At 42.2% G+C, this 27,542-nt stretch overlaps 1 protein-coding gene across 4 annotated transcripts in view; it reads left to right on the top strand.

The window, feature by feature from the left end:
- The first annotated feature begins 284 nt into the window (after nt 1–284).
- The window catches only part of Sertad4 (SERTA domain containing 4), a 46,672-nt gene continuing 19,414 nt past the window's right edge, over nt 285–27,542 (top strand). For 2 of the 4 annotated variants that reach the window (XR_004946222.1, XM_036202933.1), the window contains exon 1: nt 14,240–14,445. Coding sequence is in view for 2 of the 4 variants with exons in the window: in XM_036202933.1 (XP_036058826.1) it covers nt 14,311–14,445 (135 nt within the window). In the remaining 2 variants the exon portion in view is untranslated. Of the gene's footprint in view, nt 1,047–1,195; nt 1,328–7,267; nt 7,359–14,239; nt 14,446–27,542 lie in introns of those variants that run through there. The other 2 variants (XM_036202935.1, XM_036202936.1) reach the window with 2 other exon arrangements.

Below are 27,542 nucleotides of genomic sequence, written 5' to 3' on the forward strand. Positions count from 1 at the left end.
TGCATGTCTTTTCACAAGCCTAGATTCCAAAAGAGATTTTTGTATTGACAATGATCTAAACCATTTCCAGGAACTGTGACTGAAATATTGGGAAAGAAGCAATAGAAACTTGCAAGTCCTTAAAGAGTTCTTCAGTGTCATTTATTTTAAATATATATGTGTGTGTGCCTACATAAGAGGGCATTGGTTCCCCAGGGCAACTGGAGTTACAAGCAGTCATAAGTTAGCTGATGTGGGTGCTGGGAACCAAACCCAGGTCCTCTGCAAGAGCAGAGAGTACTCTTAACTGCTGAGCCATCTCTCCATCCCCCTAAAGAGTTCTTTAGCAATATTTTGAACAAATCAGCTCATGAAATATTGTTTGAATCTGTATGTAATTCTAATCACCAGCCCCTTAAACATTATTATATATGTAACTGAATGCATTGTCTACTTTAAAACTATCAGTTACAATGCTTAGATTACCACAATCAAGAAGAAAATTAAAATTTGCTGGCAAGGGGTAGGAATCAGTGTTTCTCCAGCGCCCTAGCACCTGCCAGCAATCTTATAAGACCTTGGTGCTGTTAATTATTAATGCTAGCATGCTTGATTGAACATCACTGTGAAGAAAATCAACTCATACACTTCTCATGAATTAACCAGAGTATGACATTAATTATACACATGATTCTTACAAGAACTACTCTAGTAAGGATCTCTTTTGCCAAGCTCTGTATCCAAAGGTACAGACTTGATTTTTTCAAAGATTGTCTTTCTAATTTTACTTCATTGTATCTATATATGTGTGGGCATGTCCATGTGCACACATATATCCACTTGTCCGCATATGAACCATGTGTGTACAGGTGCCTGTAGAGGCCAGAAGAGCAAGACACCTGGAATGCGTGCTGGAAACTGCCCCCAGGTCTTCTGCATGTGCTCTTAACTACTTGAACCATCTCTCTAGTCTCTTGATTTTTTTTACAGAATCTCTCTGTGTAACCTAGATTGGCCTAACACTTGCAGTCCTTCAGCTGCAGCCTCCTTGGGAACTGGAATTACAGGTGTGTACTACCATGCCCAGCTTCAAATATAGACTTTTAAGAAACTGAGAAGTGCTTAATATACAATTCTATATTATTATTATTATTATTATTATTATTATTATTATTATTATTATGTCTACTTACTGAGTTTTTTCCCTTCTTGTCAGCTCCCTACCTCACAGTATAAAGGACATGAAACAATAGATAGAAATGTCAGCTAAAACCAATTTTATGGTTGAAAGCACACAGAAGAGCAGTCTCACTTGCTAAGGGAGTGAAAACCACATGAACACCAGGAGGTAAGTGGTCTGACAGCTTCAGACACCCTGGGGCATTGTACTCACTCCAAATTGGGCACTCCACTTCTAGGTAAAAGAAGAATGAGTTACAACAAAGTTGATTCATAAGCAATTACCTACATGTTACTGAAAAATTAGCATGCTTTGCTAGAATGTTTCTCCTTACATAGTTGCTATGTAGGTAAATTGCCAGTCACAGTTACAGGCTTAACTTTAAAAACATATTAAAAGAAAATTTCACATACTTACATGGCAAAGAAATACGCCTATTATGACTGCCTCCAGATGGGCCCAGAGGTTATAACCAGGGCTTCCTGTCCTCCCTGTCACCAAGTGTTTTCTCCCCTCATAACAGAAGAAAGGAAACAATCATTTGAGTGTCCAGCTTGCAAGTAGAAGCACAAGACAAAGTTCATGGGTGCATTTTAGAGGACAGGCAGGTGTCCCTTCTCTTATGCTATGTGCAATCCCTCAGCTCCTAAGCCTCCTCTCCTTGCTTTAGGCATTAACCCATTTTTCAAATTCTTATGAGATTTTGTGAATCTTTGATTGACTGTTCTGTTACTGAGAATATTGCCAAGACAAAAATCCTTTAACTTACCCCTGTTGTCAGTAGTCTGCAGGAAGCCTTACGAGGTAAAAGTGGATTTGGTCCTGCTTTACCCACAGTGTTCTGGTCTTCACTTGACTCCACATGGATGCTTCATTGTCTTCTCATTCTCACTATAAACACACTCATTTTCTTCCCAATAGAGTTATCCTGCTCCCTTGATTTTGATTTTGCTCTAAATGGGTTTCTCTTTGACAGCAACAGAGTGAAATGTCTTGAAAGGGAAATGTCTTTGTGTGATAGTTTTGAAATACAATGCCTGCCAGACTGGATTGATTGGAGCTCTGAATGCAGCAGTGTTGATATTAAGTGAAGGATTATATTCCAAAAACCTCTGAAATCATACATGACTCATAGTCTGTATTTTAGGATGTCAGGTAGGGGATCATGATAGGAAAATGAAATGCTAACCAAAATGAAAGTAACCCAGGAGGTGGTGCACACCCATAACCCAGCAATGGGCAGATGGAAGCAGGAAGACCGAGAGTTCTACTGCACGTGAGTTAAAGGCCAGCCTAGGGTACATGAGACCCTGCCTCAAAAAAAGCACCCTAAGAAGTGGAGCTATGCCTAGGGCTTAGAAGAAAAATCTTGTAGACAAACCAGTGGTTCTCAGTCTTCATTTCTCAAAGCCTATTGGTGGACAACTGTCATTGCCATTCAAGCACACTGTGTTCCTAGTAAAGTTTTTCTGATCTCTTCTTGATTTGGATTTTGCCCCTGGCAGCAGCAGAGTGTAGTGTCTTAAGCATCTGGGAGGTCAGGTGCTGAGGACCCAAGAAGACTGCAGCTTCTTGGTTCTGTGGGTGATCTCAGACTTTCATATACCTGGCAACTGCTTGGGAAAGGGCACATTGAAAACTACTATCTGTATACAGAGAGAGCAACAGGAATGTACAGTGTGGAAAGGAACCATCCCCTTCCGACTGAGAATGAGTGTGTAGGCCATGGAAGATTAGACTGTGAACTTGTCTCAAAAATCACTTCAAAATATATGCGCACAGACTTTTCAGGCCTTGGCCTCACAGATGCATCCCAAAACATTCCAAATGGCAGTTCTGATTGGATCTGTGCAAGGCTTATCTTCCACTTCTCCAGATCCCCTTGTTTAGGTCTAAAGACCCATTAAAAGCTTGCTTGCTAGTGCTACTGGGAGTTTTTGAAGCATTTAGGAAGTGGGACCTAGCAAAAAGAAGATAGGTCATTAGAGGCTGAGTTTGATATGGGACATTGGGATCCTCAGCCCTCCTTCTATCCTTATTACCTGGCTACCACCATGATGTTTTGCTTCCATGCACCCAAAGTAATGGACCTGACTGATGATGATCCAAAACCTCTGGAACTGTCCCTTCTTAAGTGGCTTCTCCCAGATGACTGTCGCAGAGATACAAATCTAGTCCTTTCCTGGCCTCTTTCAGAGGAAGAACTCCTGCTAAAATACCATGAACTGAAGGCCAGAGATGGATGTCACCAAGAAATGCATGGTAACAAATCCAGTCTAGTGTCCTCAGGCACTAAAGGACTATGTGACCTACACAGGCCTAAACATTGCCTAGCTTTCCTATTTACTGAAGATTGAAATGTTTATCAATACATTAAATATCCTCTAAAATCATTTCAATGTAAGTTTTGAGAGATGCCTTAGTCAGTAAATGCTTGCTACGTACCCACAATGGCCTGAGTTAGATCCTCAGCACTCAAACAGAAGCCAGATACAAGCACAGGCTGTAATTCCAGTGATGAGGAGGCAGAAAACAGGTGCATCCAAGGGACTTACTGCCCAGCCAGTCTAGCTAAATTGGAAAGCTCCAGATTCATTGAGGGACACTCCCAAAACATAAGGCTGACAGCAGTTAAGGAAGACATCCAACATTGGCCTCTACACAACTGAACATACTTACATCCCTTGTAGTATGTGCACACACGAACATTTAAATCCAATATTGATGTGTATTCACTGAACATAGTTGTTTATAATGGAATGTTTCGTTTGGGCAGAAGGTTCTCTTTATCACTGTTACTGCTAGAATCTTCTTCAGCTGAGCTGAAGTTCAGAGGTATGAAAGTATGGAGTTGGGCAGCTAATCTTCCATTCTGCCCCTTTGTCCCTGCTGCTCTACACGTGGGCAGAGGAGCCCCTTAGTGGGGGAAGAAGAGAGAATACACCTCTACAATCCAGTGAGGCTTAAGAATGAAGTAGCATTTCTGATGAACTTGTCTTGATCCCAGAAAACAGCACTGAGATCTCAACAGGAAAGGGGGCTGAATATTAATTATCTATTGATTAATAAACCCCAAGATGTATTGGCTTAAAAGAAAAACAACCATTTGTTTTGCTTATGTATCTGTGAGTCAGAAGTTGGGGCAGGATGAGAAAGAATAAGTTACCTGTGCTCCATGATGAAATGATCCCATTACTTCAACCATAACACCTGAGCCTTCTTTTCATCCCACTCTCCACACAAAGCTTCTCTTCACCTTAGAGAGTCTTGAGCCACCTTAGAACATGGCAGTTTTGCTGTTGTTAACAAGGCAACAGAGGGGCTCCAGGGGCAAGTGTCTCATACATTTGGTGAAAGCTGCAAAATTTGTCATGACCTAAACTCACAAGTCCAGAACATCACTTCTGCAGCATTGCAGCAGTCAGGTAAGTTAGACCAGCTCAGCTCAAACAGAAAACAAAAAACAAACAAACCAAAAAAAAAAAAAAACCAGACTCTAACTATATCAATGGGAAAGTAGCAAGAAATGTACAGCCATCTTCAACTTTCTACAGTTTGTCTTCTGCCCAAAAATTATCTACATATATTCCACATGCAAAACACATTTGCTTCCTCTCAGAGCTCCCAAAGTCTCCGCCCATTTCACCAGTGTGTGAAGCCTAGCAGCTCATCATGCAGGGCAGAGGGAGGCTCCTTGATGTAGTTCCTTGAAGACAGCTTGTCTGAAGACTGTGCTGTGAGGATAGCTCCCCACATCCAGTGGTGGCCCAGGAATAGGATTTGTATTGGACTGCTATTCCAAAGGGGGTCAGAGTCAGAGGCTCACTCTCCTCCCCAAAGTACCCTGAAAACAGTGTAGTTAATTGTTCTACCCATAAACTGGCTGCAGATCCATACAACTCCAGGAAAGCAAGTGGGCATTGTTTTAAGCCATGAAGTTTCTGGTATTTTGTCATGTAATATCTCATCTGACGAGGAGCTGTAACAAAATAGATTTGACTAAGGAACTTAGAAACAAAAGAAACAAGTGTAAGTCAGGCGGTGGTGGCACATCCCTTTAATCCCAGCACTCGGGAGGCAGAGGCAGGCGGATCTCTGTGAGTTCAAGGCCAGCCTGGTCTACAAAGTGAGTTCCAGAACAGACACCAAAACTACACAGAGAAATCCTGTCTTGAAAAACTAAAACAAAGAAAGGAAGGGAGGGAGGGAGGGAGGGAGGGAGAGAGAAAGGAAGGAAAGAAGGAAGGAAGGAAGGAAGGAAGGAAGGAAGGAAGGAAGGAAGGAAGAAAGAAAGAAACAAGTGTATCACATTCTAAATATTGAGGATCCCAAGACAATGTCACCAGAGATGTCTGTCAGGGGTAGGTCCCTAGCATAGTATATGGCAGCAGAAAGCTAATGTAGGTAGCTGATGGGTGATGTCATTCTATATGCTGTGAAAATGTGTTGCTCTGATTGGTTGATAAATAAAGCTGTTTGGCCAAATGGTGAGGCAGAATAAGGTTTGGTGGGACATTCTAAAGAGAAAGAAAGGAAGGAACAAGACAGAGCAGGGGAGACACTGCTAGCCGCCAGAAGAAGAAGCAAGATGTAAAGTTACCAGTAAGCCATGAGGCACATGGCAAAGTATAGATTTATAGAAATGGGTTAATTTAAGATATAAGAACTAGAGATAACAAGAATCCTGCCATGGCCATAGTTTAAAAATCATGGTTAATATATTATATATTAATATAATATATATTATCCTGTGTTTGTTTATTTGGGTCCATGCAGCTGCAGGACCAATGAGTGAGAGATATTTGTCCTGACTGTGGGCCAGGCAGGACAAAGGAAAACTTTCAGCTACAGGTAGCAGTGTGGTTTGTGGCATTGCACACTAAATCTTGAGCCAGAGGGTGCAATGAAGTCCCTAGTTCTTCATTTTGGTCATGACTCAGGCTGACCATGAGTTTCATAGTAATTTCTGAAGCAGAATGTTGTGCAATATTATTTTAACTGGGTGAAGATGTTTTACATTTGTTTATGCTGTGGACTATTACCTTAGCTGTGTAAAGGTGTATTATTTTTGTTTATGCTGCATTTGTTTAACGGTGTAAGATATGTATTTAGTTATGTAAAGATATGTTGCATCTGTTTCACCTTGCCTGCCTAAAGCACCTGATTGGTCTAATAAAGAGCTGAATGGTCAATAGCTAGATAGGAGAGGGATAGGTATGGCTAGCAGGCAGAGAGAATAAATAGGAAGAGAAATCTAGGTTCAGAAAGAGAAGAGAAGAGAGGAACAACAGAAGGAGGAGAGAATGACAGACATGTATGGCCAGGGCAAGAAGCCTGGCAGCTTCCATCCAGTCAGACACAGAAGCAGTGAAAGTAAGATATACAGAAAGAAAAGGTAAAAAGCCCCAAGTCAAAAGGTAAATAAATAGAAACAGGTTAATTCAAGTGTAAAGAGCTAGCCAGAAGCATGCCTAAGCTAGGCCAAGCATTCAAAACTAATAATAAGTCTCTATGTCGTGATTTGAGAGCTGGTTGGTGGCCCCAAAAGAAAAAGCCTGGTGCAGCTGAGATAGAGTCTCTTCTTTTTTCCAAGGATTCTATCTTAGTTAGGGTTTCTATGCTGGGAAGAAACACTGTGACCATGGCAACTCTTATAAAGGAAAACACTTAAATGGGGTGGCTTACAGTTCAGAGATTTAGTCCATTGTCATTGTGGTGGGACTTTGAGGCAGACATGGTACTAGAGAAGGAGCTGAGAGTTCTACATCTTGATCTGTAGTCAACAGGAAGTAAACTGTCTACCACACTGGGTGAGCTTGAGTATATATGAGACCTCAAAGCCCACCCCACAGTGACACACTTCCTCCAACAAGGCCACACCTCCTATAGGTACCACTCCCTATGGGCCAAGCATTCAAACACATGAGTCCATGGGAGCCATACCTATTCAAACCACCACATGTTCCAAAAGCAAAAATAAGTTCTGCCTTCAGCATTTGATGGGTGTGTGTGTGTGTGTGTGTGTGTGTACATATGTAAATGTAGTGTGGAAGCCAGAGGTCAATGTCAGGTGTCTCCTCTATTGATCCTACCTTTTTTTTTTTCCAGAAAGGCCTGCTTCTTTTTGAACGTGGAGCTAGACTGGCCTGTAAGCCCCATGGGACCTCCTGTCTCTACCTCCTCAGCACTGGGATGACAGGTGTGTATCACTATACCTGTGTTTTACTTGTGCTGAGATCAAACATAAGTCTTCATACTTTCAACAGCAGGCACTTTCCTGATTGAGCATCTCCTAAGCCCCACTTTTAATATTTTATGAATCTGCAAGCCATGCTGTCCACCAAGAACTATAAAGTCCAGGAGAAAGGTGGTTGGCTCCAACAGCTATAAAGGAATAATTCACCCCAACCCAATTGCCTTTGAACTTGAACCATTCTGTGGAAACTATGTATTTATGAATATGTATAAAAACATCCTTCAGAGTAGAGGCATCTTAGGTACAAGAAACAGCTGTAACATAACAAAGCAGAGCATTCTGCCACTTACCTCATGGACTACCAATGTCCCAGAGACAGTGGACATTGACAGAACTGTACTAAATTCTGCATAACCAGTGGCATCAAATGGGTCATAGATCCAAAGATAGAGGGTCCAAAAAGAGAAAGACTGACATTCTTTCTACACACAGATCAGTGAAACCAAGAGCAAATAGAAGATTATATATGCATGTGTGTGTACATGTGTATGTATGCATGTGTATATAAGTGTGTATGCATGTGTAATGTATTTATGTATGTATTCTGTTTTGTTTTATTTTGTTTTTGTTTTTAAGACAGGGTTTCTCTGTGTAGCCCTAGCTGTCCTAGAACTTACTCTGTAGACGAGGCTGGCCTCAAACTCAGAGATCTGCCTGCCTCTGCTTCCTAAGTGCTGGAATTAAAGGCATGCACCACCACTGCCCGGCAATGTATATGTTCTTAAATGTCCTCGAGAATATCTAGAAAACAGAACTCTTCTGCTTCACATACAATTTGAGTATTTCCCCGCAAAAGTTCATATATTGGATACGTGGTCCTTAGTAAGGCAATGTGGGAAGGTGGGTGGGACCTTTAAGAGTTGGAGGTTCTGGGCTGTTAAGATAGCTCAGCAGTTAAAGGCACTTGCCTGGCAACTTAAGTTCAATCTCCAGAATCTACAGTGGGAAGAGAGAACTAACTTCTGAAAGTTGTTCCCCACATGTATTGTGGCATGTGACATGCTGTGGCATGTACACACACACACACACACACACACACACACACACACACACACACTAATAAATAGAAAAGGAGCTGGAGGTCCTGCAGTCAGTGGAGGGAATCCTCGTGGGAGGGAGGGTTTGGGAAGCACAGCTTTACTGTGGCCTCACCCTCCTACATATACTCTTGCCATGACAGTGTTTCCTTCCTGAGGCCTTTACTAAAGCTCAGCTAATGCTAGTGTCCTTGAACCTCCAGAACTCTGGGCTAAATTAACCTGTTTTTTTCACAAGGAAACTTGCCTCTGTTATTTTATCACAGTAAGAGAAGCAACTAATGCAGGAACCCTTGTCAAAGACAGGGTAGTGTCAAAAATCTCAGACTGGTCAGGTGTGCTGAAATGTGATTTTATTTGTATGTTAATAGATAAAGTTTGCCTGGAGATCAGAGGTCACATAGCCATAAACAGGAATCAGGCCTTGGTAGCCCACGCCCTTAATCTGATCACATGGCAGGTAGAGTCCCTGGGTGGTCAAGAACACAGCCAAGCGTGGTGATATGAGCCTTTAATCCTAGTACCAGCTATAGAGACCTGGAGGTCTGTATGGACAGGCAGTGACAAGGAAGTCATGTGGCTGGGCTTAGAGCCAATGAAAAAGCAGAACAGCAAGGCAATAAAAACACAAGTTAGATGGGAAGAAACTCTCTGGGGAAGCTACAGAGGCAAGGTGGTAAGATAAGGCAGTCATGGCTCTTCGCTAGTTCTCTGGTCTCTTTGGCTATTACCTCTCTCTGTATTTGGCTCTGTGTTTCTTATTTAATAAGACTGTTTAGAAATTCGTCTACAGAATGTAAGTGTGGGGACCAGCATCCTCCTCACAGATGCATGTACTCACATACACCCCACTTACACACACAAAACTACCTTCAAATTGCTAAATTTTACACAGAATTCTAGTAAAAGGTGTGGTTCCTAGTCTCAGTTTCTAAATATTTAATGAGTCAAAGAGAAATGGAAAAAAGTGAAGCATTTTCACTCCTTTTGTTTTAAGATCTATGCAGTATGATCATAGGACTTGAAACATGGACATGTTTCATGTAGCAAAAGGGTGAGAGCCACTGAACAGTGTAATGGGAAACTGAAGACAACTAGAAAAAACTCAACCCCATAGAATGGTGAAGTTGATATGAATGCACACTAGACTTGAGGGATATAGATGATACATATTGGAGGTCAGTGTAGAGTCCTGTAATACAGATACGTGCTAGAGGTAGATGGAGATCTGTCCAATCCAAAAAGTCTCTCCATGCACTTAAACACAAGGTGTCAGTCAGCACAGCTCCTAGCTTAATTAACTCTCCAGAAAACCAATGAGGAAGAGCAGAAAGAGCAGAATAGCGGCAGGTCTCTGTTGTGTTAGGAATTCTGCCTGCTCCGAAGTGCTGAGGATTTTTAAGTGCTGTAATAGAAGCTCAAAGGGGTACTCAAAAATGATATTAAGACAAAGTGCAAAACCATAGGAAAGCTATAAAATTTGTCCAGTGGGATCATAGCAAATCATGGAGTTTACACAAACTATTTATATGGTAATAAACTGCTAATGCGATTATGAATAATGGGAAAGGTTTGTGTGTTTGTTTCAGGCCTAATTGGAGTCATGCATCTTAGACTATTAATAACAGAAAGCTCTTTCTTCAGCTACATGTCTGATCACTCACATGTACCACATACCTGCTCAGCCTCATAGAGAAGCCAAGCAACTTTTCAGTAGTGTGTGAATGAATAAATGAATAGTCTTCCAGTTTGCCACTTCCTAGAGCAGGTAGTTTATGTATTTGTCTCCTTTGACCAGCTGTCAGATGGTAATTCACCCTCACTGTTAGGGAGAAAGCAGGATTTTGCATAAAGACAAGAGTCATCTCACCAAACCAAAAGACCACAGTAATCCTGACAACCTAAGGCGTATGCACTAGGAGCTGAATCTGCCTCATACTCAGATGCTTTATCAGGATAAATTGGTTGGATCCAAGTGTGTAGCATTTGTTTGTTGTTTGTTTGTTTGGTTGGTTGGTTGGTTGTTTTCCTGCCATGCTGGGGGTGGAACTCAGGGCCTTGTCATGCTGGGTGATCACAGTATCCCTGCATACATTTTAAAGCTTTCTGATAAATCCTGATTCACCACCCTCCCAGTACACAGCTTGTGCCTGAAAACCTAGAACTTGAGGAGTCCCCAGGGGAGCCAGTCAGATCCTTGAAGTTCACTGGTGGACCAGCCTCACCAAATCGACAAGCTTCTGATTCAGTGAGAGATCCTGTCTCCACAACCAAAGGCAGAAACAATAGATGGAAGATATTCAACATCAGCCTCTGGCCTCCACTCACACAAACACATACACAATTGTAAACTAATGGTGGGTTAGATAACCAATCACATCACAAATCTGTCTCTAATAAAGAAACTGTTAATTGCCTAAGGTCTGACAACTTTTAAGTCAAATCTCATAATACGTTCATTAGCCTGAAATTGCTTGGTTTCTTTTGTTTGTTTGTTTGTTTGTTTGTTTTTATATCTCTGGCTTGGGCACTAGCTAGGCATCTGGTACCTTCTTGCTGCTCACAACAGTGAATGATGAGATACAACAGGAAATCTTCAGCCCATCTCACCCTAATGATCAGGTTGAGCATCTTTATCTCATTAACAGTTGACTGGAATCCCCTGACACAGAGACGACTGCTGATGTATTTGGAAGGTTATGAGATCTGACTGTGAAGCTTTCCGCTGGCAGAGACTTTTCAAAGATTTATCTTTCTCCTGGAGTAAATATCACATTTTTAATTATTCATAATGCTTCTCCTGTTTTACCAGAAGCTTCCTTGGAGGACAGAGTGCATTAGACTCTTCTGTTACTATAAGAGTTGGGGGAGTATGTGAATAGAATATACATGTATATTCAGCATTCTATTGTTATTCTGGGCAAACAAAATTTAACATGATTTGCAAAACGCTGCACTCAGGCACAACAAAAGGTGTAAAGTGAGGCAACAGAATTATATTGTATGCACACCAGAAAGCCTGAGTGAAAAGTGCTCATAGCTGAAGCAAAGACTAAGGACCTCATCTGCTTAACAGCTATATTAGAGAGGAAAAGAAATGTGAGCGTGCCTAGAAACATGGCCAAAAAGGCTGTATTTAGTTTTGTGCTGGAGGAATACAATTGTCTTCTAAGCAAGCTAAATTTGGTAAGCTGCCTTTTCTTATATTGAATACTTAATAATTAGCTAAAGAGAGATACTTTCTCCATATGTCAAGGTTACCGGAATGTGGGGTTGCTAACTGGTAAATGCTCCTACTGAGCAGAGTCCTGAGGTTATCCTTTCAGGCTATCACAGGGTGACTTAAAGGCAGTGTCCAGTTCTTTGAGGTCAGCCGATGCCCCGACTCCAGTCATTGTCCTCTGCAATCAAGATACAGGACAGCTTCTCTCAGTTTTTCCTTTGTGCCTTTTTCAACCTCTTTTCCAAGTTTCAACCCTCAGTGACCTCCAGTCTTGTATGTGTGTGTACATACATTTGTGTACATGTGCCTATGCATGTCTATACATAGACACATGAAGGCCAGAGGTTGACCTTAGATGTCATTCCTTAGGCACTGGCCTGGAGCACTCCAAGAAGGCTAGACTGGCAGGCCTGCAAGCTCCAGGGCTCTGTCTGCCTCTCCCTCTCCAGCACTCCACCAAACTTGACTCTTTTACATGGATTCTGGGTAACAAACTTGTAAATTTGTGTCCTCCTGTTTGCATAAGCTATCTCCCTAGCCCACTGGTCTTTTTTCTGTGATTTCCCTTCTTAAGAATGTCATATAGGGCTAGAAGAAGAGCCAGTGCTCTTAACTGCTGAGCCATCTCTCCAGCCCCCACCTGGCTGTTCTTCCAGAGGTTCTGAGTTCAATTCCCAGCAACCACACGTTGGCTCACAACCATCTGTAATGAGAGAGATCTGGTGCCCTCTTCTGGCCATGCAGACAAAGCCCTGTACAAATAATAATAATAATAATAATAATAATAATAATAATAATAATAATAGATAAATCTTTTTTTAAAAAAACTATTCTGAAGAATGCCATATCAATGGAATTAAACAACATATGACCTAAGTCTGGTTTCTTTTTTTTTCACATTGGGCATTTGAAATTCATCTGGGTCATACACAAAAGTTTGTTCCTTTTTGTTGTTGAGTAGTATTCACTGTAATAGGTGTACTAGAGTGTGCAGCCACTACCATTTGATAGACATTTGTTTCCTGCTTGAGAGAATTATAAATAAAATATCTATAAGCAATCACCTACAATTTTTTTTTGGGGGGGGGGGTTGAGACAGGGTTTCCCTGTGTAGCCTTGCACTTTCCTGGAACTCACTTGGTAGACCAGGCTGGCCTCAAACTCACAGAGATCCGCCTGGCTCTGCCTCCTGAGTGCTGGGATTAAAGGAGTGCACCACCACCGCCCGGCTACAGTTCTAAGGGGACATAAGTTTTCATTTCTCTTAGAGAAATAGGAATAGAATTGTTGGGTCATGTGCAAGTATATTTAACTTTATCACAAAGGCCAGATTTCCAAAGAGTATTAGTCATTTCTCCTCTGCTGTGACAAATGCTGACAAAAGCCTGGCAAGGAAGAAAGACTGTGTCTCGACTCACAGCTCTAAGTATCATGGCAGAAGGAGCATGGTGTGGCTGGTCACACTGCCTCCACAGGAAGCAGAGATGGATGCTAGTGATGATCTGCCTTCTCCTGTTCCTTTAGTCCTAGACCCTGCCAATGGAAGGAGTGCTGCCCACATTTAGGGTAGGTGTTCCCACCTCAGTTAACCCAGTCTAGGAAAGCCTTCACAGACATGCCTAGAAATTTGTTTCCCTGGTGATTCCAAGTCCCATCAAGTTGACAATCAAGATTAGCCATCAAAAGCTGTAACACTGTAAGGGGTGTCAAGTTCTTTGCCTTCCTGCAAGCACTTGATCTTGAAGGTTGTTCTCTGCTGGTTTTTAATGTTAGCCAGCCTAACATATCAGCAACACATTATGGATTTGATTTGCGTTTCTCTGATGACTTAACAGTGTTGAGCATGTTGATGTTTGGTGTACTGTATGTTCAGACCTTCTGCCCATTTTCTTTCTGGGTTATTTGTTTCCTTATAATTGTGATTTTAAGACAGTCTTTATGTATGTAATATGGTTGCTAGTCCTTTGGGGGAATGTGTGGCTTGCAAATACCTTCTTCCAGTCTGTGGCTCCTTTGTTTTCCCAACAGTGGTTTAAAGCTCTTGTTTAGAGTGGTTTAGAGAGCAGGGCTTTTCAGCTCTCTAGGGGGTGGGGGCGCTGGTGAATACAAGTGTCCAATTCTTCTAAAACCATTTCTTGAAAAGATTCCCATTAAGTTGCTTCTGCCAGAATCAAAAATTGAATGACTACATAAGAGAAGGTAGATTACTGGACTCTATTTTTCCCAGATGAGCTGCAAGCCTGCCAGATACTACACTTCCATAGTAGTAAGCCTTGAAATTACAGAGGGAGCCTTTAGCTTTGTTGACCAATGGGGAGTAACAGGAAAAGGGCCAGGTGCAAAATAATGCCTTCCTGAGTTTGTTGGCATGCAGCATCTTAAACAGGCAAATACATACACATAAACTGTAAGGATGGTCTAGGGCTGAGAGCAAGAACATGGCCACACTCACAGAGCATGTGGGAAGATGCTAAGGGTGGGTGGACCCTTCCACAAGTGGATACAGAGGTGAAGACAGAACTCATTACATTTACTAAAAGTCATCATCAAACCATATACTTCCATGGGTTGGCTCTTATATAAGTTATATTTTAATAACATTTTTCAAGTTCAGATGCCTAATTGAGGTAGGGAAATGGGCATTGAAAAGCTGCTTATGCTGAAAAGCACTGATTCCTCACTTGGACCTACAGGACCCAAAGCAGGAAGAAAGCCTGACATCTGCCTTCATTTTGTGTCTGCCTCCTTTACCCTGGCTGAAGGCAAAGAGGTAAGTCATTTTCATTCCTGAGTCACCTGGCATTCCCAGAACACCAGACCCTCCCAGGACAAACAGATAGACAGATACATGTGCGCGCACACACGTACCTGAGGTCAATTATCTGTGATTGTGAGGCTGAGCTCCTAAGTAGAGGTAATCATTGTGCAGAAACCAGAATGATCCCTGAGGAATGGCATGATTTTTTTAGACTATCTTGCAGAACCAGAGCTAAGGAACAGTCAACCAGCCCAACTTGACCAGGACTGCTTGATTCTGTAGCCCTCTGCCCCTGCCCTGATTCTTCTATTTAAAACCAAACTTCATATCAGTCCCCTGATAATTGAGTTGGCATCACTACATCCCTGTATTTGTTCCTCTTATTAATATGGCCACATTTGGTACATCTCACTCTGCATTTTGTTGTTATTGGCCTATTGGTCATGGTAGCTGAGCCCAGCCTGTTGGGTGCAGGGACCCAGGGTTTTACTCAGCACTCTGGTAACCATGATGCTATCAGCAGATGTTGGGGTTTATGAACATCTCCAGAGGTCCCCAGGCTCTTGTGTCATAGAGACAGACAACTAGATGACACCTAGAACTAGCAGAGACTGTTAGGAAGACACATGCAGGGAGAGGATGGGCTAGTGTAGTTTGGCAGTTCAAACAGCAGGTGCTATACAAAGGTTTGAGGCCTTTGGCTCATTCACATAACTTATGCTTTTCCATACATGTTCTGTTAAATGTAGTTCAACATACAACCTCATGTATCACCTATCTTTTTAGCATCTTAGGTCTCCACCCAAAGGTGTGTATTTTAGTATCAGAATGAGCCACAGGTCACCTTCAGACACACTGGAATGCCTCTGCACGTGTACAGATGGCTTCAGCTAGTCTGTCCAGGGGATTTCCAGTATTCCTTTTTGCCAACAGGTTTTTGGCATATACTAATTCTGTAGCCTTTGTGTGAAGCCTTCTCAGACCTCTGTCTCTCTCATTCCATTCTCTTGCTTTGGAAGCAGTTTAAAGTGAATGAGTTTCAAGTACACTGCAAATCTCTGAACTAGGGTAAATGGCTTGTACATAGTTTATTCTCTTCTGCTTAGGGAGCAGGTGAGGATAACAGAAAGATGGGAGAACAGAACAGAGACAACGCCTCAAGGGCGAGACAGCCTTGCAGAGGCAGAGATCTTAGCTGATCTCAACTCCTGTCCTCCTACACTCTGAACAGGTCATCAGGAGCAAGGCATTTATCTTCCTCAAATCTCCATTACCTCTCAGAAATAGTGTCTTTGCATAACACTAATGTGGAAACAGAACAAAAAGATAATCTAGGCAAGTACTTAGCATACTGCCAGGCCATAAAGAGTTTTTAAATAACCTATTATTATTTAAAACAGCAGTTTTTACATAGAAGACAAAACTGCAAGGTGCCGCTAATTTGCAAAATTTGCAAATGGGACTTCTGATTTACTGTCAGCTGGGAAGGGTTCATCTTTATCCTTCCTAACCTCAATGCAAGCCTGGATGCTAACAGAGTCTTCTTCAGCTCCTGGACTGACAGAGGAGTCCCTTTGGGGGGTCAAGTCTTGCTCCTCACTGGAATCTCCTGATACCTGCTCCATTCTAATCCAGAAGCACTATATACTTCCTCTCCAGGCAAGGGGTGTAGTTTTGTTGTGTATTAAGGCCTCCTGTCCAGAGCTCTGCATTCAGGTCACCAATGTTGGTATCACTGCTGTGATAAAACAACATGACCACAAACAATTTATGGAAGAAAGAATTTATTTTGGCTTTGGGATCTGGAAGGGATAAGAGTCCATCATGGCAGGAAGAAAGTGACAGGCACCGTGGCAGGAGGAGCAGGATGAACGCTCACATCTCAGCTACAAGCAGAAAGCAAATAGGAAGTAAGGTGAGACTGTGAACACTCAAATCCTAACCCTGGTGACATACTTCCTCCAGCAAGGCTGCACCTCCAGAAGATTCCCAGACGGTACCATCAACCAGAGACCAAGTACTCAATATTGGAGCCTACAGGAGACAGTTGTCAGTCACAGCGCCACACTTGGGTATTGGGGGAGAAGGGAATGGTAGAAAGATGACATGTTCTCTCTGGACTTTGAAGCCCACTTTTATTCAGCGTGAAAAAAAGAAAAACCATTTGGCAGAATTGAGTAGTGAGTGTTGTGTTACCTGGTATCTACATCTCTTCAAAGCAATAAAATACTGATTCAGGTGACAGAGCAGCACACTTTAATGTTGGTTTTAGTTTTCAAAATTGTTATATTTGTTGTAAGTACACAAAGAAAGGTGGGAAGGCAGCTCAGTGGTTAGCGTTCTTGCTCACAAACCTGAAAACCTGACTTAGGATCCCCAGAATTTATGTAAATGCTAGGTAGGTGAAGTGACCTTCCTGTAATTCCAGCCTTAAAAGGTGGGCATGAGATCCTGAGAGCAACCTAGCTGGTTTGATTAGGAGAGGCTGTCTCAATGAATAAAGCCAAAGAGTGATCACAGATAATTTCTGACATCAATGCCCCCCATGCATAAACATGTATACACACATGCACACATGAAAATAGGAATATGTGCAAAGAAAAAAAAAACATTGTAAATGAAAATAATGAGAGATTTAAAATTATTTTAGACTCTGGTGAGTAAGAAATTTACATACTGTAGATGGTTCAGAAACTAACTGAACAGCCAAACCTAACAGTTTAAATTGATGTCTGTTACAACCATAGTTTGTCTCTCTCCACACTTCTTTCCAGGCCTTTCTCTTTCTCTCTGAACACTACAGAAGTGACAGCTGGTGGGGATTCTCTAAACAGGGAAAGCACTGATGAATGACTTTCTCCTCCATAAATAATAGTGCATTGTAGTGGTATTGTGTTCCCCAAAATATTGTGCACCCTAATAAACTTATCTGGGGTCAGAGACAGAAAAGCCACAATATTTAACATAGAGATAGGCAGTGATAGCACACGTCTTTAATCCTAGCATTCCAGAGGCAGAAATCCATCCATTCAAGGATACAGCCAAGCATGGTGAGTCACGCCTTTAATCCCAGAAATAGAAAGATATATAAAGCGTGAAGACCAGAAACTAGAAGCATTTGGCTAGTTAAGCTTTTAGGCTTTGAGCAGAGCAGTTCAGCTGAGACCCATTCAGATGAGGACACATAAGCATCCAGTCTGAGGAAACAGGATCAGCTGAGGAACTGGCGAGGTGAGGTGGCTGTGGCTTGTTCTGCTTCTCTGATCTTCCAGCATTTACCCCAATACCTGGCCTCAGGTTTGAATTTATTAATAAGACATTTTAAGATTCATGCTACAGTGCATACTAGTATAAGTTCAATGCCCTGAGAGTCATCAAGGGCACACATAGCTTTTTCTTTCCAACTGTTACCTTTCAGGACACAGAATAATTCATCTATGTGCTCTCTTAATCCCTAAGCCACCTTGCAAGACCCCCAAAAAGATATTATAAAATATGTACATCTTTTACCTTTTGTTTTTGTTTGTCTGTTTTTTATCTATTAATTCAGTGAGTTTCTAGCTTACTACTGTTAGAATCCCATATCTTAAAAGGATATCTTGATTCAAATTTTCTGTTCTCCCAAGAGTAAGTTTTGCATATAGAAAACATTTCATTTCCATCTAGATCTACCCCACAAGCCAAGTGGGAGATTGTTTTTATCATTATTATTATTATTATTATTATTATTATTATTATTATTACATGATTCATAGGAGGAAACTTTAAGAAACAAAAGAAACTTCTGATCAAGCATGCCAGACTGAACTCATGTGTTTGCTTTCACTTTTTTGCTCATGAAAAAGTAGAGATTGCCTAAAAGACATAACCCTATAAGAGCAACAAGAAGGAGGGGAGCAGTGTAATAGAATTTATGATGTAGATACATAAGGAGAGGTTCTTACTAATAAAAGCCAAGACAACCCAGCAGTGAGGCGAAGGGACAGAAGCTTGGAGATCACTGGCATCATATCTGAGTGTGGTCCAGATGGAAGAATGGGATTAGTCTGTATAGGAGCAGTTAGGACCCCATACTCCCTTCTCCTCCATCAATAAAGAAAACCTTTCTGCAATTAGCAGAATCTCTCAGCATGTTTCAGCAACTGAGGTCAACACCAGGAAGCCAAGGATAGAGAGGCCATGATGAAAATGAAGGTCTGGGTCTGAAAGATTTATTAGTCCTTTGCATGTTCCTGGGACAGAGTACCTGAAGCAGACAAAGGAGAAAAGATTTGGGACCATGGTTTCAGAGGGCTTCCATCTGCCACGGTGTGGAAGGCAGGGCAGAGCAGTTCAGATCATGGCAGTAGGAACATGTGGAGGACACTGTGTTACCACCTGGAACTGGAATTAAGGATGGTTGTGAACCACTACATGTGTGCTGAGAACCAAACCCAGGTACTCTGCAAGAGCAACAAGTGCTCTTAACTGCTGAACCATCTCTCCAACCCCAAGTCATTGTTTTATACAATATGGAATAAGTAAAGTAGGAAATACCTTGATCTCAACATCAGTCCACCAGCTAATGCCCAACTGCTAAGCGTTTCATGGCTTCCAGAATATTTAACCAGCACATGAGAGTCAAATAACAAAGGTGAGGGCCTCACAATCCTTTTCTCTCTGGCTCCTGTGAGTGATGATGTTCTGTAGCACGAATTGTTAGAATGTCTTATTAATAAAAACAAACCCAGAGCCAGGTATTGGGGTGAATGCTGAAAGATCAGAGAAGCAGAACAAGCCACAGCCACCTCGCCTTGCCAATTCCTCAGCTGATCCTGTTTCCTCAGACTGGAAGCTTCTGTGTCCTCATCTAAATGGATCTCAGCTGAACTGCTGCTTCTAAAAAGCCTAAAAGTTTTAAAGCCTCTAGTTCCTGGTCCTCAGGACTTATATATCTTTTTGCTTCCTGTCATCACTTCCTAGGATGTAGGATGTGTGTATCTTTCCTGAGCAAGACATGAGATCTCAAATGCTGGGATTAAAGGCGTGTGCTACCACACCTGACTTTGTTCTCAGTGTGGCCTTGAACTCACAGAAATCCAGATGGATCTCTGCCTCCTGAATGCTAGGGTTAAAGGTGTATGTTACCATTGCCTAAACCTATATTTATCATAGTGGCTGTTCTGTTCTCTGACCCCTAGATAAGTTTATTGGGTTGCATAATATATCAACCACAATGTTCAGTCTGAAACCTTCCAGCAGAGTGGAAGATTCATCTCAGGAAACTGACCATTGTAGGAGAAAAGATACAGATACCTACTGTGGAGGGTACTAGGCCTGTCCTGCCCAGACTACCCTGAGATGAAGGCTACCCTCCCCAAAGCTTCACCATCTCTCAAAGGCTTTGTCTTTGTTAGGATTTATGTTGCTGTGAAGAAACACCATGACCACAGCAACTCTTATAAAGGAAAACATTTAATTGGGATGGCTTACGTTTTCAGAGATTTAGTCCGTTATCATCATGGTGAGACATGGTGGCATGCAGGCAGACATGATGCTAGCTACATCTTGATCAGAAGGCAACAGGAAGTGGACTGAGACACTGGATGTGGCTTGAGCATATATGAGACCTCGAAGCCTTTTTCCACAGTGACCCACTTACTCCAACAAGGCCACACCCACTTCAACACAAACTTACTCTAACAAAAACCACACCCCCTAATAGTGCCACTCCCTTTGGGGGCCATTTTCAATCCACCATAGATTCCAACCACCTTCTCAGTGCCTTCCTCTCCCTCACCCCCCCTCTGGTTTTTCCATGGCAGAGAGAGAGTGTGTGTGTGTGTGTGTGTGTGTGTGTGTGTGTGTGTAGCCTTGGCTGTCCTAGAACTAGCTGTGTATAGACCCCCCCGCCTCACTCTTACATACACAATAGCAAAGGATTGTGTAATAATATTAAGTTAATCTCTTAGGAGGAAAAAAAAGAAAGAGAGGAAATTTAGAAAATCAGACAACCAGTACTGGCAGCCTAATATCCATGTGCTAGGATTCCAGAAAGAGTAAGAGAGAAAATAAAAGGAGAGAGTTATTAAAGAAATGATTCAAGAGCATTCCCCCACCTTCAAGAGTGACACACATTTTTAGATGTTTCTAGGCTCAGAATCAAAGTCCTTTGGGTATGTGGTGAAATGTCAGCACCTTTGAAGAAGGGATCCAAAAGGCTTGCAGGAATTAAAAAAAAAAAAAAAAGGAATGCACAATGAATCAGAAATCAAAACAATATCAAATTTCTCAGTAACACAATGGAACTAGAAAAATGTAACAGTATTCAAATTTGGGGAGAAATTATTTTTACCCAAAAAATGTCTACCTAGCCAAGCATTCAAACAGGGAAAAGATGGAATAAGGACATTTTCAGATAGACAAAGTGTAGAAGCCAGAATGAGTATCCTGACTGACACAGAAAACACTGCCTCTCTTAGCAGAGATTCATCACTAATATGTATAAGGGAACCCTAAGGAGTATGGGAATGTTAGCTGTAGGGAGAAACTGCTTTCTCTGGAGAAGATCAAAGGAGGGAGGGAGAGAGGAGAGCAAAGGAGAGAAGAGGAGGGGAGAGAAAATGAAATCTATAAACAAGGAAGGAAGGAATTTGGAAGAGCCCCCAGCAAAGGCTGGCGTTCTGACTTCATTTCAGAGGATGTGATGCCACCGTGGACAGTAGAAGAGTTGACAAGCTGTGATGATTAGTCTAAGTGTCAACTTGACACACTAGAGTCACATGGGAAGAGAGCGTCCATGAGCAATTGTTTAAACCGCGATTGTCTGGGGAGTTTTCATGATTATGTTCATTGGAGTTGGAAGATCTTCCTACTGTGAGAGGCACCATTCCCTGGGCAGGGTGTCCCAAACGGTGTGAGAGTGGGGAACGCAAAGTGAACACAGGCAGACATTCTTTGATCTCGGTTCCTCAGTACAAATGTCATGTGACAACTCCTCAAGTTTCCCAACCTGCAACTGTGAGCTAAAATGAGCCCTTCCTCCCATGTATTCCTTTTGTCAGGGTGTTTGTCACAGCAACAGGAAAAGGAAACGGAGAAAATTGGGTACCTGGGGCCAGGGCAGGCCCACAGGAGACCACCCACTGGAGTGTGGTGATGTGGAGCCCCTCTGGATTGAGATGGAGGAACTGATGAGGAAAGTGTTACCCAGTCACCTATGAAGAGAAGCCCTTTTCCCTCCTATACTTTGCAGTGTCCTTTCAGAGCCCTTCCCTAACAAGCCTAACACTAAACCAGCTGGCAAAGGAGAATGTTCATAGGATTCAGCTCCAGTACACAAACCTGTTCTTAGAGAAGCTAGTGGAAATGGTGATCCACCAAAAGGAAGTAAACTAGGCAAGAAGAACAAACAAGATTCTAGAGATAGGATTGGAAAATAGCTCAATCCATAGGGGGCTTGCCTGGCATGGCCCTGACTTACATGTCCAGCATCACATCAAATGAATGTGGAGATAAACTCTGGTCATCTCAGTACTCAATGTGTAGAAGCAGGGGGAACAAAAGTTTAGGATCATCCTCTGCTATTTATGTAGCCTAGGCTACATAAGACTATCAAAAAAGAAAAGAAGGAAAAAAGGTAAGCTGGCTAGTTCGCTGTCAACTTGGCATATGCTAAAGTCATTTGGGAAGAGGGACCCACAATTGAGAAAATGCTCAACTAGATTAACATGTGGGCATGCCTGTGGTACATTTTCATCATTGATGATTGATTTGGAAGGGCCCAGATCACTGTGGGCAGCATCATCCCTGGGTTGGTGGTCCTGGATGCTATAAGAAAGTTGGCTGAGAAAGCCAAGAAGCAACACTCCTCCATGGTCCCTACTTCAGTTCTTGCCCTGATTTCCTTAGATGGTGGACTACAAGGTATAAGATGGAATAAACCCTTCCCTCCCCAATTTTTTTGGTCATGGTGCTTTATCACAGCAATACAAGCCCTAACTAAGACAAGAGAAAAAGTCAGAGAAGGAAAAGTAAGAGAGAAAGGAGACTAATGGCAGGAATGAGGTGAGGTGAACTCCAGAATGATGATAAAGGAAGATCCAGCAAAAGCGGGAGCAAGTAGGACTCTGGTTAGGGCAGGAACACAGAGGACTCCAGGAGGGTTCCTCAAAGTGAGGACAGCGGGACAGACAGACACTGAACCCTGTGAAGATGGAGGCAGAGGTGCCTCTATAACCCCAAGAGCACTAACAGTTGTCAGCCAGCCACCACAAGGAAGGGGTGGAGTAGCTTTTCTTCCTCACAGTCCTCGAAAGGACCCAACCTGCCTCCAGAGCCCTGAGATGACACACAGTCCTGGCACACTAACCCCGTGAAATGCATGGTTGTTATAAGTGACAAACCACTCCCCACAGAGCTTTCTTTGTTGCAAATATCCAGAGTCAAGATAGTTATAGTGCACCCCTACTGATGAAATTCTTTATAGCATCGTGCATGTGCATGCAGTTATTATGAAAAGTTATGTGGGAAGATAATATGAAGAAAATGTGTTTACTGGTTTATTTGGACTGAATACATTTGCTTATCTACTAGGGGTGAAAAGGATAAGACTCATTTAGATTGCCCAGTTGCATTCCTTGCTTAGTTTCTAACAAGCTCCAGTCTTTCCTCTTCAAATTTAGTTTGTGTGTTCATCCACGTTCTGTCACTACAACAAAATACCAAAGATGGGAAGTTTATAAAGAAAAAAGATGTAGTTAGAGTTTTCCTGCCTGGCCCACAGTCAGGACAAATCTCTCTCACCCGCCAGGCCCATAGATGCTCAGACCCAACCAAGTAAACACACAGAAACTTATATTGTTTACAAACTGTATGGCCATGGCAGGCTTCTTGTTATCTACTTCTTCTATCTTAAATTAACCCATTTTTATTAATCTATACTTTGCCACGTGGCTTGTGGCTTACCAGTGTCTTTACATGTTGCTTGTCATGGCGGTGGTTGGCGTTGTCTCCCGGCCTCAGCCTTCCTGGTCCTAGCATTCTCCTCTTCCCTGTCCCGCCTACCCTATCCTTCCTGCCTGGTTACTGACCAATCAACACTTTATTTATTTTAACCAATCAGAACAACACATTTGACATACAAAACATCCCACAGCAAAAAGATTTATCTCAGATCTGCTCACTCTGGTGAAGGCCTCCTGTGGTGGGGGAGGGCAGGTGACATAGTGGAGGAACAAATGTATATCCAAAGGAGAGACCAGATATATGGCAAGGAGTTTGAACATTTGGGAGTCCAATTTACTCTGGCCCTCACCAGAGTGAGCAGATACAGGCATCTTGCTCTAATATACAGAGCTATAAGATAAATCTTTCTTTATAAATCATCCAACTTTTCATAGGAACTAACTCCCTGCACAAGACTATCATTAATCCCTTCTTGGACAGACAGACAGAATGTATATGTGCAGACCATAGTCAAACTCAAATGTTATTCCTCAGAAGACAACTACCTTTCTTTATGAGATAGGGTCTCCTACTGGGACTGAGGCTTGCTCATTCAGCTAAGCTGACCAGTGAACTCTAGAGAGCCTCCTGGTCTCTGCCACCCCAGTGCTGGAATTCCAGCCATGCAGCACCAGACCTGGATTTACATGAGTTATAGGGGATTGAACTCAGGTCGTTATGCTGTCAGCAAACACTCTACAACTGAGGAATCTCCCCTGCTCCTCCTCCCACTTCTTAATGTTGCTATACTGAGACCAAGACAGTGCTATATGGACCCTGAAAAGAGAAAAAATAACCAAGCCATAGCAGTTTGTAAGTTTTCTTAAAAGCCCACAAAAGCCAGGCGGTGGTGGCACACGCCTTTAATCCCAGCACTCGGGAGGCAGAGCCAGGCAGATCTCTGTGAGTTCGAGGCCATCCTGGGCTACCAAGTGAGTTCCAGGAAAGGCACAAAGCTATACAGAGAAACCCTGTCTTGAAAAACAAACAAACAAACAAACAAGCCCACAAAATGCACACAACTGTGTATGGATTCCCTAGGCTCTCTGCTTCCAGGCAAAAGTAAGCCTGCCTTTGAGTCATATAAATAGTCCCTGCTGCTAGAGAGCCAGGGTTCTGAGCTAGGCAACACTGTCCTAAGACCTGTGGGTTGTGCAGAAGTACAATTGGTTTAGAGCTCAGTGGATACAAACAGAATTGAGAATATCTATGTAACACAGAAGAAATTTTAATCAGTTTGTATATCATGCACAGTAAACTAAATGTCACTCCATGATGAGTGTGTCATACACACAGTATACCACACATGTCAATCAGTAATGTGTCCTCATGCACAGTAAACCAGATGTCAATCAACAATGAGTGTGTCTCATGCACAGTAAACTACAGATATCAGTTGATGGTGTGTATGTGCTGTGCACATTAAACCACAGATGTCAATCAACAGTGACTGTGTCTTGCACTAAACAACAGATGTCAATCAATAGTGAGGTATGTCTCACCGTATGCTACACGTCTCTAGGATCTAGGGACCATTTCTGTGCACAATTGAAATGCCTACCCTGAAGACCTGAAAGAACCTCCTCCTCCTCCTCCTCCTCCTCCTCCTCCTCCTCCTCCTCCTCCTCCTCCTCCTCCTCCTTCTTCCCAGTGTTCAAAACAAAGTTGGGGATAGTGATACATCTAAACTGATAATTCAAGATGAAAGACAACTGTTCTTTGATAATCTTGGTGATGGAGGCAAAACAGGAATCTATGAGCATAAATTATTACCAATAAAATTGACTCAATTTTCCATTTCACTTTGCTCATATAAGCATGGTCAAAACCATGATAAAATAGATTTTTTAAAAAAACTCTTGCAATAAGCTGCATTTAAAAGTTTTATTAAAAGGTCATTTTTATCTAATGGCCATGCATAACATCACAACAGTGACTACATATGGAATTGGCACTGTTGGGAGAAGCCATGTGGTGGACAGCATATAGGTTAGGAGTAGGCTCAGTTCTTTCCTCAACCCCAGAGGCTTTCAGCCTGTCCTATGCTGTGAGCCTCCTCAGGAATCCACAGAAACTATGAAGTCCATATTTGAAAAGTTTTCAAATGTGTTAAAACAAAAGTATAGAAGGTTAAAGGAAGGAAGCCAATCAGATTAAAATGCAATTACTGAAATATTTTTAAATTTGTGATCCCATAGCATGTGTATCTCACTACTGACATATTAAATATCAATATGCAATGGTGAATACATCACTGTGATGTTTTGTCTCATCAACTAGACAGGATTTAGAATCACCATAGAAATAAGCCTCTGGGTATATTAGTGAGGGACTTTCTAGATTAGGTTAATTGAGGTGGGACATCCTGCCAGCCTGCAATGTCTGAATGTAGGCAGTACTGTTCAATGGGTTGGGGTCCCAAACTGCATTAGAAAAAGAGACTGAGCAAAGAGGCCAGACGATGGTGACTCAAGCTTTTAATCCCAGTATTCAGGAGGTGGAGGCAGGCAGATCTCTGTGAGTTCAAGGCCAGCCTGGTCTATAGAGCAAGTTCCAGGATAGCCTGTTCTAAACAGAGAAAGCCTATCTTGATAAAACATAAAAAGGAAAAAGAAAAAGAGACTGCAAGAAGAACGTGCGGTGTCCTCGTGCTCTTCTTCCTGACTGAGGATGCAATGCAACCAGATATCAAGCTTCTGCCACCATGGTGGACTGGAGTCAGAATTTCCTTTGGCTGCCAACCAGCTCCCAAATAAAGATATCGAGACTTATTATTAATTATGAATGCTCAGCTTTAGCTTAGGCTTGTCCCACTATCTCTTTTAACTTATTCATCTATGTTTTGCCTCAGAGCTTTTTACCTTTCTTTCCTTCTGTATGTCCTACTTTTCCTGCTTTCTCTGTGTCTGACTGGCCCCTGGTGTCTTCCTGGCTTCTCTTTTTCTTTTTCTCCACCCCCAGCCTAAATTCCTCCTCCTACCTTCTCTCCCTGCCTGAGAGAGCCACCTATACCTCCTCCCTCACTATTGGCTGATCAGCTTTTAAACACAATTAAACAAATGCAACACATCTTTACATAGTTAAACAAATATTCTGCAACAATGGACTGTCCCCTTAACTTTGTTCCATCCAAACCCTTACTTATATAATTGCTTTTGTTAAGTCTTTTGTCTCAACACAGAGAAAATTACTACAACTTCTATAATCTCAGAGTACTGATGCATGTAAACAAATCTCAAGATAATGGTGTTAGTTACTTTTCTTATTTCTGAGACAGAATACCTAACAAGAATTTATTTTGGGTTACAGTTTGAGGGTACAATCTGTCATGGCAGGGGAGGTGGGGAAGGGGTAGTGACAAGAGCAAGAAGACCAAAGCCCTGCTGTTTCAATGCCTGCCCCAGGTGCTTTATGCCCTCCGGTGAGGCTTTACCCTCCACATGGCACACCAGCTGGGGACCAGCCATTCAGTCAAACCCAGGAGCCTGTGGGAGACCTTTCGTATTCAAACTGCAGTGTCTACCAGGACATGCACCCACATGAGAGTTCTACTGGACATAGCCACTAGTGTTGCTGCACATAAAAAGTTAGGAGTGTCCCACAAATCCCAGTCCAGACAGGATGTGGCCATGAGCTAACCATTTGATCAGCTTCTAGAGCAATTCAGCACCTCTTGATGAGTTCTGAAGAATAGGACTCAGTCCTTGGCATGGCTTGAGTTTGGACTCCGGTAAAGGTGAAGGTCTGGAAGATCTGAAACCAAAGAATCCTTTGTGCATCCTAGGGCCAAGAAAGTGCTGAGTGTGCCTGATATACATTTATTCAACAAGAATTGTCTGTTGGGAATTACTTGATGCTTTCCCCTTGGTCCTGCCTCAGACTTAAAAAGCAGTCATAAAATCGCAGAGATCAACAGAAACAAAATGCTGTTGATTGAAGAAAAGCTACTGATTTTGATTGGATTGGCTTTTCATATGTTCTGTTTAGTCATACACATATGTATGTGTGTGTATGTGTGCGAGCATGTGCACACTTTTGCATGTTTTTGTGGCATCATATTTTTTAAATCTTTAACAGTTTGAGATTTACAGAAATACCAAAAAGAGAGTACAGGCAGTTTCTAT

Source organism: Onychomys torridus, chromosome 11, assembly GCF_903995425.1.
Source record: "Onychomys torridus chromosome 11, mOncTor1.1, whole genome shotgun sequence".
Lineage (NCBI taxonomy): Eukaryota > Metazoa > Chordata > Mammalia > Rodentia > Cricetidae > Onychomys > Onychomys torridus.